A 12346-nucleotide genomic window follows, 5' to 3' on the forward strand; every position below is an offset into this window, starting at 1 on the left:
GTGATTTTGGTAATGTGGGAAGTAGCTCTGTAAGATGTACAACAAGCCATTGAACTATTTAAGCAGCGCAAGATGGTCACACCCAAAAAGGTTTTTTTTTTTTGGTGCCTTATGGACTTATGGAAACTTATGGAAAAAAAAAACCCAAAACACCTTTCTTTAGACCCGTTTTCAGAGCCAAAGTAGCGTACTCTGATATAAATAAATATATATGATAATATAACATTACTGAAATGGTACAATCTGTTTTGCCATCAACAGCTAGATGTGCACTAAGATTTAAGATGGTGTACTCCTATTAAACCTTTCTCATGGCCACTAAAGTGTTTGGCTCATCTAAGTCCAGTAACGACCATTCAGTCATGGAAAAAGCAAAACTGGTATTATTGATGTGGCTATTTAATTGCATTAGACAATAGTTGATTGTTAAAAGCAAATACCATGGGGGCGCTAATGCCCTGAGCAGCAAGTTCATGGTTTGATTCCTGTCCGGTTGTAAATTTGCTGCATCTTTTTCCAGTGCTCTATTTCCCCACGTTTACTTTCTCTACAAATACCCACCCATTACAGAAAAAGAAAAAGGTTCCCATGTTTTCCACATCGGACACATAACTCTCCTACAGTCCTCTAATACACCACATTAATGTTATTGCAGAAATATGCAGCTATTTGATCGGCAAAGCTCCAAAAACATAGAAAAGTTGTAGAGACAATAATACAAACAACAAAAATAATAATTGGAGTGGTGTTAACTATGCAGTACATCGATATTATATCAATATTGTGTTCTGAGACTAGATATCATGATAAATCTTGGATACTGTAATGTTATGATATCAATATAAATGTTGTCTTTTCTTGGTTTTAAAGGCTGCATTACAATGAAGTGAACTTTTCAGACTGTTCTAACTATTTCTATTATTTGCCTTCACTGACATAGTCATGATATCCACATAACTGATGATCGTATATAAAAAAAATAAAGTAAGTAAATATTTTGTAAAAGCACCAACACTCATCCCTAAAGTATTATGATTGAGGTATTTGTTGAAAAATATTGTGGTTTTAGATTTTGTCTGGGTCTCCCAGCACATCAGAACAAATCACTGTGAGGTCATCCTTGTCCCCACTTCCTCTCTCAGGCTCCGGTCCTCTCCGAGCACCAAAACAGTCTTACCCTGCCCCTAACATCAGCCTGAGCCACAACATGAGTCATCCCCAAACCAAAACACTTTCATAACTGCACAGACGCATATTGCCGACAGTTTAATGTGAAGCAGGACGGAAAGTGACAGCTATCTTCCATTCGGTCAAGCTTGGAAGGACGTTTAAAACGAGGAGAGGCCGGTGACCTCTTGAAGCGAATCTCACATTTGTAAATCAGTTGTTATAGTCCGCACTGCAGTGGGACGGACGGACGGATGCCCACACACACACACACACACACACACACACACACACACACACACACACACACACACACACACACACACACACACACACACACACACACACACACACACACACACACACACACACACACTCTCTCTCTCTCTCTCTCCCTCTCTCAACCCTGCAGCTATTAGTGCTAAGAACTCTGTCACCAGGCATCTGTCCAAGCTCCCTTTCCAGTTAATATGGAGAGTGTGATACAAACAGGATATTTTAGCAGTTTCCCTCAGAGTTTTTTTTTTTTTTTTTTTTTTTTTTGGGGGGGGGGGGGGGGTTCAAATGGGAGCGAGAGATGAAGTCTGCACAGATCACCAGTCCCACATGTCTCCTCCCCTTACATGGCGGCGTCCATCCAGCTGCCGTAAGCTCATTCATTCCCCTAAAAGGAGGCTGCATTTTTTCCTGCTGGCTTTGGATATTAGTTGAGCCAAGCCTATTCAAAATAATCCTCCAAAGCTAAAAATGAAAAATGAGAGTGGGGGAGAAACTGGCAGAGATTTTTTTTTTTGCAGGTCCTCCAGATGCAGCGTATTACCATCTGCCTATGGAATGCCAGTTATTTCCAGAACGTCTTTAATAGCTTCCCTAATATGACACACTGCAGCTCCCAGGCCAGAGGGAGGGATGTGGAGGCTCCGACCGGGGCGGCGCTGCTCTGATCACCTGCCTGAAAAATGACACCCGAGAACCTGAGCAGAGACGAGGAAAACTTTCACACTCCTCAGGTACTCATTCGAGCAAACACTTCTTGGGTCAAAACCCTCGGTGGCCAGTCACAGACTGATTATATTCTACGTGTCTCTCGGTGAGACGACCACAGGGGGCTGCTTACATAAACAGACTCCTCCGGGGTCGCCCTGCATGAGCCACGAATTCTGGGTAACATGACTCTTTACAAAACTCTTAGATTTTCACCCGAGGTGATATTTATTGGTGCGGATTTTGACGCCTGATGGGAAACTACAGCTTATGCTCTGACAACCTGCTGTTACCTTTAGGTGGGAAGTAGGATTTGCTCTCGGCTTTGTGGGGCCAGTCTACGACCAGGTGCCCATAGCGACGGAAACTGTTGGTGATTTCATCTGTAAAACAACAACAAAAGAAAATGTCGGCGTTATTCTCATTAAAGCATAAGAGTCACTCTTAGTTGTTCATGTAATATGCAGATGAAGGAATCTGTGCAGAGCCACGCTGAGGCGGGCCAGTTTCTATTTTTTGCCCTGTTTCTGCTGCAGTAGTAGCTACTGCATTAAACAGGAACACATCCAGTCTGACTCGTGCTGTGGAAACTCATACATTTTTCAGCCTGATGAGGGCACGTGTTGTGGATGAATTTGGGAGTACATGTGCTTGTTTTACTGTGCGGACATATATGAAGGTAAACATCCCATATTAAACTCTATGGCCTCTACCGTGGTTCTTCAGCTCTGGTCTGATCAACTAATTACATTTTCACTTTGACAAACTGTCAAAAGTCTTGTTTTTGGTTACATCTCAATGGTTTTCCACCAAGCTAGAGCTACATTTATTAGCAAGGTTTACATATTAATATCCATATCAAGGACTGTCTTCATGTCCTTAAAAGAATATTTCTGACATTTTTGGAAACACACTCATTCACTTTCTTGCCGAGAGCAAGATGACAAGATTGATACCTCTCATATCTGTACAGTAAATGGACTACAACTACCACAAGAAGCTTAGTTTAGCACAAAGACTGGAAACAAGGGGAAAACCTGTGTACAAAGGTTGTTAGTTTAACCCACACAAATGTGTCTGTACTGCACAACTGTTCCCCTGTTTCTACACTTTGTGCTAAACTAAGCGGCCCTACTGCTGGCAGTAGCTTCATATTTGATGCACACATCTGATATTGGTACTAGTTGGTAGTATAGGTAAAAGTATATTTTTAAAAAGTCCCTATGAAAGGCGCCACACGTAAGATTGAAGTCCTTCCAAGTGATAGCACTGAGTCACTGTAGCGTCCGGGCAGTCTGCCCTCAGTCCGACTCTCATTCAGCAAACGTCAATGTAACACAACACATGTAGATGCCTTTGATGTTATGTCAATGTCCAATTCTGGGTATTAATTTCAGTACATTTTTGAAGATTTTAAAGAAATCGCACATATGGCACCTTTAATTTCAATAAATTGTCTAAAATCTGTTCTTTGGTTCGGGGTCGCATGTGTGAAAGTCTCAAATTGTGCAGCACATCCAGGCTTTTAATAGTAAAAAAGTTGAAAGGGGCTAAACAGTGTGTACATTTAATATCTGTAACAAGGAGTGTCAAGGTGCCCTTAAGCAAGGCTCAAATACGTCAGTGTAACTGTTGGTGGCAACCCGCCAACCACACAGTCTGTACTGGGAGGCTTCCAACTGGGCAGGTACCAACAATATGTATCAGTATAAATCTGCTGCAGGGCGGTGCTTGAGTTTAACGAACACCTTTCTCTACTCGCTCACACGGTTTACCTTCATCTATGTCGGGGGGGAGGCCTCCCACAAAGACCTTCCTGGAGTAGCGCTCCATCCTCTCTCCGTTCTGACAGCGGGTCGGCGAGTTCAGGCCCGGAGTCAAGGAGGGGTCGCCGTGGCCGTCGTCGAGGAAACCATCCTCAAAGGGGAAAAGACAAGAACGACCTGCCGGGGGTAGAGGAAGAGCGAAGGACGCCAGGAGGCGAGACGGGGATAGCGGGGGAGGGCAGAGAGGTACGAAAGTGTAAAGTAAAAAAAAGGGAGGAAGGGTGTGACAGACACAGAGAATTAATCACATCTGGAAGTGGTTGGAGGAGCAGCAGTTTGGATACTGGAGATTACATCATAACTCTGTCTGCCAGCCTGTTTTCTTCCACCTCTGAACACATCCTCTCTGACTCTGATGCAATTTAGATCTTATATTAACACTACTTTCATATTCATTATAAATAAATCCTGATTCCCACTTTTATTTGACATGGTGGTTTCAAGTCCACAGCTACAAGGCCAATTGGTCTCTCTTATCGTCATCCACAGGTATAACTGATTTGAAGAAAGCCACACATAGATATGGCCAAATGTATGTGGACAAACACACAATATTTCCCATGTGGAAAGAAGACATTCACAAACTTTGGTCGATCATGTCTTCAAATTATGACCATGATATCATAGTGTTGTCTCTGGACCTTGCTGGCAGCTCCTAATCACCATTATTATACCAGTCTCCCTGACCTTTAGACGACATGCTGAAGTGCAGCACATAATGAGACTGTTGATCAGACTGCTGAGCACCGTCTCTCTCTCAGTTGCCTGCAGGAGTCTAACACAGCTATGGGAGGCTTCCACTGGTGCAGCAAGGCACAAATATTACTGTAGTTTTTTGACCGTGGTGTTATTTGAGAGGTAATATGTATATTTTGTGCAGTAGAATTACATTTGTCTACACTTTCTGTCTCCTCTGTGTGTTCATGTCAGCACCTAAGCAACCTCTTTTGTTGATTCAGATATTATTCACTGCATTTTGTTCGCCAACAACATCTAATCGCCGCCCCCCTGCCCCCTTCCTCCCAGACCAGAAACTGCAGTGACCTTACAAATGTCACACACCAGCATTCCCCTTTCCTCACTGAAGAGAGACAGAATTAGTTCAAAAAAAAAAAAAAAAAAAAAAAAAAAAAAGCACATCAAATCAGAGATGGGCTGGGTTGGAGGCGCCCATCTTTGCCGTCAAGATGATGAATTACTTCTGAGTCAGCATACACTGTCAGGAAACCCTTTAAAATCAATGGTGGAAGCACTTCAACCAAACATGCTGCAAAGGTTTAGTGTTCGATTTGCCAGCAGCGTCATGCTGCTGTTTACTCGCCGGAGTCAACCGCCGTCGCTTTACTTTTACACTGGGGTGCATTTGCAATACAGCAACCCCAATTTGCACGACTGCTCGTATTATATTATAAGCATTGCAGGTAGGAAACTGACTCAGAATAGAGAGAAAAGAAAATTGTCAGACAGATTTTTTTTCCTCTCACCATCAAGCAAAACAAGATTTATAGTGACAGATTTGATAGACCCTTTCCCGATTAAATGCACAACATAGAAAACACTGTATTGAAATTAATATGATTTCATTCAATCACAGCACAGATGGAAAGCAGATAGTGACACCACACTAAGACCCCCCCCTTCTTCAGCCTCGGAGAGAGAGACACGGCCGACATGGCAAGCAGAACCCCAGAGAAAATGCCACACGTTACCTCTTCTGCGGCCATAGCTCCGGGCTGCTTGTCAGCACAGTGGGGGGAAGGAGGGAGACAAAGGGGGAGATAGAGGGTTGGGTCAGGAACAGGGATAGGAAAGAGATACAGAGACATGGGTTTTGTGGAAATAAACCAAACCAGGAACATCTCTCAGGCAACAGTGAAACCACAGATGGCAACACCTACAGCTTTAGCACCAGGACCAGAGATTATTCCGGCCTGGCACCGGCCCACAGTAAACCTGCTGCACCTGCCCTGGCAACGCACGCCTGCAGATGCTGCGCGGACGGGAGGGCGATAGATGAGGTTTAGCCACGGAAATGGCTGGAGATATTTAGCAGCATAATGCAATGCCCTGTAGCCGGAGATTGTAATCTCGGCTTAATGAACCCGCAATGGCTCGAGTTCCTGCTAATCTTCTGTGAATATTCACAAATGAGGCCATAGAGCAGAGAGTACGCACGACTGGAGATACAGCAGGTTAGTCATTATCATGGCCTTGGTAAAATATTAAAAGTGGCTCTCAGGTCAGACATGGCAGGCCAGGTGTGAGTGGAAACTTCCCACAGGATAAGAGGAGTGTATGGACACGGCTGGCAGCCTCGTCGCTCTGAGAAGGGTGGAGAACATACAGAGGGACTGCAGTGGAGTGATGTGATGTCACAGGCCGAACTAATCTGAATCTATGGCAAGGCAAAAGTACAGCGCTGTGATCACTTGTATCTCCCAGCTGGTCACATGCACCAGTTCTCAAAAGGATCTGTCTTATCTTTTTTATATTTCACTGATCATTTCACTGCCAGGACTTGAGAAGCTGTAAAAAAAAAATAAAAAAAATAAAAAAATAGATAATGTAATAACTGTGTTTCATAAATTAGTCTTTAACTAACTATTATCTCACCGGCTTCCTACTTTATAGAAACACCAGTAATCACATGATGGCAACATCTGCAAAAATCCATCGGCTGAGAAAGACCATGATATGTATTCAAAAGCTCTGGTAAAAGCTAGAACTCTAACCAGACCACACTTACTTTTTTTTTTAACCATAATACTGTTTCTATGGTAAAAATAAATGGTCGATGTAGCTCAACTTTTAGATGCAAAAACACCAAATCTTGTTTCAGGATAGTTTTTTCTGTGTTCCACTAATCTCTGAAATGTTCCCACAAACAATTTCAATCTGAATCTCACCGTGACGGGAATTGAAACCAAAATGGTGGTTTAAGACGGTGCAAATGCCAACAAACAGCAGGAGGGGTAACTCAGCGCTAAACAGACCCTACTGCTCCTCCAAACTCATCTGTCACAAAGCAGTCTCGTCGCCTCAAAAACCAATATGAGCCTTTGCATTGTGAGAGCCCCATTATGTGACGTGCCCCTCTGGCTCCTCTCAGGGAATGTATTGTCTCTGAGACTCTTCTCTCTTGCTATATTTTCATTAAAACAGATCTGCTTCTCCAATCCAAAAAAAAACCTGGGCAGTCTCTCTACAGCTTTGCCCTCTCACCGTCTGGCCTCGGCAGAAACAAAGTCACCTAGCAACCGGGGCGAAATGAAGAAAACGTTGCGCTGGGAGACCGTCAGATGCCTCAAAGAGTGAGAATACAACCCACGAGGGAGACGAGGAAGGAGACAAGTGAGGGGTTAAGCATAAGTACAAACTTCAAACTGTGGTGTCTGGGAGAGAGAGAAAACGTTTGAAAGGGAAGTGGGTGATTCCGCTGGGCATGATGAGTTTGATGTCTCCTGCTCTGCTCGGCTTCAAAGCCTCAGACGCTTCTACGAAACTGTCAAGCGAACAACGCCGATATCTCTGGAAGGAGGACCTGCGCTTCCTACCCTCCACCCTTTCTTCTTCCCTTTGAGTGCCAACACCATCCGCAGAAAGTACAGGTTTTCTCAGCGTGACGCCTCAAAGCTAATGGGAGGAAATGAAGGAGAAACACCGAGTAAAAACACTTTAAAAGTTGAATCCAAAGCTTCCTTGTCTCCACACATCACATGCTATAGTGGAGAGAGCCAGCTCTGACAGACTTGGAAGATCTGGACAGATCCGTGCTTGCCTGAGCGTAATCCCATGACACAACAGTTTAACATCAATCCGAGGCACGCTCTCCAAGGATACACATGATGAAAAGAACAAAATGAGGAAGGAGCACCAGCGTTGTACAAAACTGCTTCACTGAGAAAGTTTCTTTATGTTAGACATCCTCTGCTTTTTATCCGTTTCTATACTCTGCAGACCGACTAAACATGTCCGGAGAGGAAACGCGCTGATTTGGTTTGATCCCCCGTCTGTTACGACGTCCTTGATATTTTGAAGACGTTTGGAGCTAAAGATGGGAAACATGATTGCCCCAAAAAAAACATAGCTATAAAAAAAAACCCAAAAAAACAACTAGAAAATCACGTCCCTGATCCCCTCCGAGGTCAAATGAAGACCACTCAGAAGTTCAAGGCCTGGCCTGGAAAACTTAGTGGCATCTGTGTTGCAGCATATGGAACAAGGACCTGATTTCCCTCCCTGGCTCATCTCCTGTCGCTATTGGTCATCTGGTAGGACACTGAGGGGGGAATCTAGTCTTACATGTTGGGGTATTTTTGGAAGTGCTATTCACAGGTCAACTGTCTTTCCCACAGCGCTAAGAGGCCTGTCCTCGGTTTATGGTGTCAGGGAATCGAGGACCTTAGTATAAGGGCGGTCAGGTGTACCCGGCACATACTGACACGGCCCCTGTGGCTCGGGCATATGTTTATCATCCACAAAGGGCTTTCCAATTTTCACTACTTTTTGAATGCTGAAGACAAAAAAAGCAGCGCTTATCTGTAAAAGTGAAACACTTATAATTCATTGCTGCAATGAAACCGTGACTTACTGTTCAATGGCATTATGTGGTCTGCTCCAGGATGATGAAAGTTGAGGCCCATCCGTCCTGTCAAAGAAAAAAAGAAAAGAATACATTTTACAAAGGAAGGAAAACATGGAAAATGCTGATAAAAGTCAGCCTGTTGACAGACATTCATTTTAATCTTCCATTCTACCGTGTGCGCTGGGAAAATGCCAGCCATGAACATGAAATGAATAAACAGCAAATTTACTCAACGTGATACAAAGGACAAACACAGACAACAGATGTGAAAAACGAGGTGGAGAACACACATTCCTTTGTTGTCACATATCTCACATGCACATACGCTCGGCACAAACAAAAGCAGCTGCACGGCTGGGAGTCCAACAAAGCTGCGACGCTGACAGTGTGTGCACGTTACAAGGGCCCATCTGTCGGTGGTGTGGGACGACTAAACGGAAGACTTCCTAGTTATTTGTCTCCATCGTCCCCCTCGAGCAGGAAACAACGAGAAAAATGCACTTAGGCTGATGCGGAAATAGCCTACCTGGTTTAGGACAAAATATTGCTGTCTCACCGCCAACATCATTTTGCAGTGACAGCTGCAGAGACACGCCCTGTACCTCTCACCACTTTAAATTAAGGCCCTCTGTCAAAATACGCCAACATCAGCTTTATACTCATCACACAGCGTGCTACCGGCCGACCTGGAGTCATTTAAGAAAGAAAGACAGAGCAACATTTTCTCGCTTGGATACATTGAAGACTGATATTTGGCCAATACCCTTTGTGAGTCTTCCTATTTTACCGTCACTCCAGCCTTAACACTGGGGTGGTGTCGGGGTTCACGGCAGAGGAGGACGACTGCAACAGATATCTGCAGGCGTGTGCAGACCCCATATGTACCGTGAACATTGAGAGAGCTCCTTCATGTTGCAAGCTGCTATGGCGCAAACATGATGTCAAGAGTTTCAAAAGATGGCCACAGAAAACAGATAACAGGGGACAGCGTGAGGAAGGGGTGAGGGGCTCTTTCTGGGCTCGCAAACAAGATCAGGACAAGCAGCGGTTAGACCAGGTTGAGAGGCAGGGAAGGGGGAGGACGAGTAGGGGGGAGGAAGCCACCATGCAGCTCCACAGATGTGGATTTCCACACTCCTTTCAGCCAGTCACAAACCAGGCAGTGGGGATCGGGGGCAAACGGAGTGCAACGAGGCCATGGATTCACACACACGTTTGCATGATCACATAGACACATGTGAGATATATACATATATATATATATATATATATATAGATATATATATATCTATATATATATGTATATGTCACCAACTTGTTTTTGCGGTTTCCAACAGATTTTTATGAAGAAAACAAACATTTCAGAGCACCCAGTGTTGTATCCTGACACAGAGTTTTTGTTTTGTTTTACTCTCCAGAAACTTCTGTAATCCTCTGCTGCTTTCTCTATCTCACCACCCTTCCATCTGATCTGATAGGAAAGCCAGGCTGTCATCCAAGTTCAACAGCCCCGAGGGGTCGCAGCGCAGAATCATTTATTGGTAAACGTGTGGGTGGTCTATTTGTTAGTTATCCGACCACATTATAAGGTTTAAACCTCAATGTCTGACTGGCTAACGTGTCCTTGAGAGAGATGAACCTCTTTCGGCCTCAGATGTGCACTTTAACCCAGTAACACATTCAGCACTGCACACTAGAGACTCCTACGCTACCATGAATTCAGACACAATCAAAGCCATGGCTTTGCTGATTGGAGGGCAAATGTCACAACAGACAACAGAGGTCTGTGCTTGCCTTTTCGTCTACATTAGTCATTGGGGGTGACACATGGGGGGGGGGGGGGGCAGTTGCCCTCCTGAAGCCTTAAAATAACTCTGGGCATGTGCCATCTGCTTCCCCCAGGCGATGAGTGGCAGGGCCGGAGGGGCCCTGAGCTGCTGTTCTTGTGACATTTCCTCACTGAGAGCCCGAGCTATTCTCAACCTCTCCATGATGGGGGAACCGCAGCGCAGCACAGCGCATCTCCGGAGAGATGCAGCCCCTCCGGAGGGACACGCCGGGCGCTTTTCCTTACAGGCACAGAACCAGCAGCGACTCACGCGCTTGACCTGATCGACAGACTGGACAATGACCTCGCTGTGACCACTTTGGTAGAAGTGGGTAAAGAGTAGGGGAGGGATCAGCTGGGCATAGACAGCGGGCATCAATTTGGGATCTAGTGTCCACAGATGCCAAGGACAAGCGAGAATGAGGCTTCTGTTCTGAGAGGTTTCAGCAAAGCGGTTCAAATACAGACAAATGAGGGGAAAAACAACAGCAGCTGCAAGAGAAGAGGCAGGCTAAGAGTTCAAAACCCATCTTCTAGGTGAGAGCATCATTTAGTTCTGGCAACGAGTTCAGCACGGACAGCCGAACATCTCAACATCTGGTGAGGTATCCACCGAGTCACTAATCAACAACCAGAACTAACATCACAGAAACTACAAGAATGCTGTTCTTCAGCATCCTAAGAGGTTACGTGGCTAATCATGACCGACTGCGTCCCCCCCTCCCCGAGTTCCTCTCGACTGCTTTGGTCGTGTTTTGTTCCCTCTGGTCTACACTATAGCACATACTTAAGCCCCCAATAACACCTCGAAGAGAAAGCCCCCGCAGAAGTTATGAGAAGAGGGAGGGCGTGCCGAAAGCAAGGTGTGGAAATGTTAGCGCAGATGAAAAAAAACACGCCAAGGCAGCACTTCTTGCTGACTACTGCCAAAGAAATGTTCAGTTACCAACACTACACTGGCAAAAAAAAAAAAGGGTAAAAAACATGACAATATATCCGCAGTGGAGCCAACAGATTGAGAGGATGGTCGTTTCTTTATGAAAAGGTTATTTTGTGTGTCTCTGTTCGCCCACTTCTTCCTCTCTTCATACCAGTTGAACCCAACAACCCTCAACAAGATGATTATAGCATGACCAAAGTTCTTTTAACGATCGAGCCATAGCACATTAAACTATATAGAAAAGTATAAAAAGAAATGGTTGGGGTATATTTCTCGAGGTAGAACCTAATAAGTGCCAAAACGACTACCCACTTTCTTTTAGTGTTTCATTAAAAATAATATTCATAAACTATCAAGTGCCCTTCAAATCATAACAGGATTTTCAGTTCAACCCTGATGCTCTAGTTGGCAGAAACAGTCATGCCTCTAATAGCATTTCATAGTTTGTGAGATTTGAACAAACAGTGATTTTAATAGACAAAACAAGCCCAGACTTGTTTGGTTGCCTGGCATGGATTAGCTCAGTCATGCTCGCAAGAGTCATGAATTTTCCAACATAACAAAACACAGCACTCTGACGCTGTAGTTTATTGGAAGCAAGGTGCGATCTAACCTTTAAACACAGCCTATGAACACGTCATCTTATCTCTGTGCAGTCATTACTGTCTGTTTAAAGTACAGGGACATCCCTCTTAAACTGTAATCATCTCACGTGCTGGTGACAACAGGGGTTGAAAAGTTTAAGGGGTCAAAATCAGTCTGTCAGCTGAACGTTTGCCCAACCGAGTGCTGACCTGTAACCTCAGGTTAACTTGGTGTGAACCTGAAGAAAAAAAAACCCCGATCTAATAGAAAAGTCTGTTTCAAATCAACGTGATCTTAACCAAAAAAATAAATAAATATTATAACCATTATTATTAATCTTTATGACACAATTTATGCATATACAGAAAGTGCAACATCTAGACTAGAAGTTAGAGGCCCACTCTTTCCTATTATTGAAGCTCCCTGCTGAA

At 44.3% G+C, this 12346-nt stretch overlaps 1 protein-coding gene across 8 annotated transcripts in view; it reads right to left on the reverse strand.

The window, feature by feature from the left end:
• The window catches only part of cpeb3 (cytoplasmic polyadenylation element binding protein 3), a 40754-nt gene that overhangs the window by 12963 nt on the left and 15445 nt on the right, over positions 1-12346 (reverse strand). For 6 of the 8 annotated variants that reach the window (XM_069689908.1, XM_069689909.1, XM_069689904.1 and 3 more), the window contains 4 exons: positions 8569-8625; positions 5687-5710; positions 3927-4094; positions 2445-2534 (listed from right to left, as the gene is read on the reverse strand). In XM_069689908.1, the coding sequence (XP_069546009.1) occupies positions 2445-2534; positions 3927-4094; positions 5687-5710; positions 8569-8625 (339 nt within the window). The remainder of the gene's footprint in view (positions 1-2444; positions 2535-3926; positions 4095-5686; positions 5711-8568; positions 8626-12346) is intronic. The other 2 variants (XM_069689905.1, XM_069689907.1) reach the window with 1 other exon arrangement.

This window comes from Brachyistius frenatus, unplaced genomic scaffold, assembly GCF_029030835.1.
Source record: "Brachyistius frenatus isolate BFR_SWC_R1_liver_20210118 unplaced genomic scaffold, ASM2903083v1 Contig_8, whole genome shotgun sequence".
Taxonomy (NCBI): domain Eukaryota; kingdom Metazoa; phylum Chordata; class Actinopteri; family Embiotocidae; genus Brachyistius; species Brachyistius frenatus.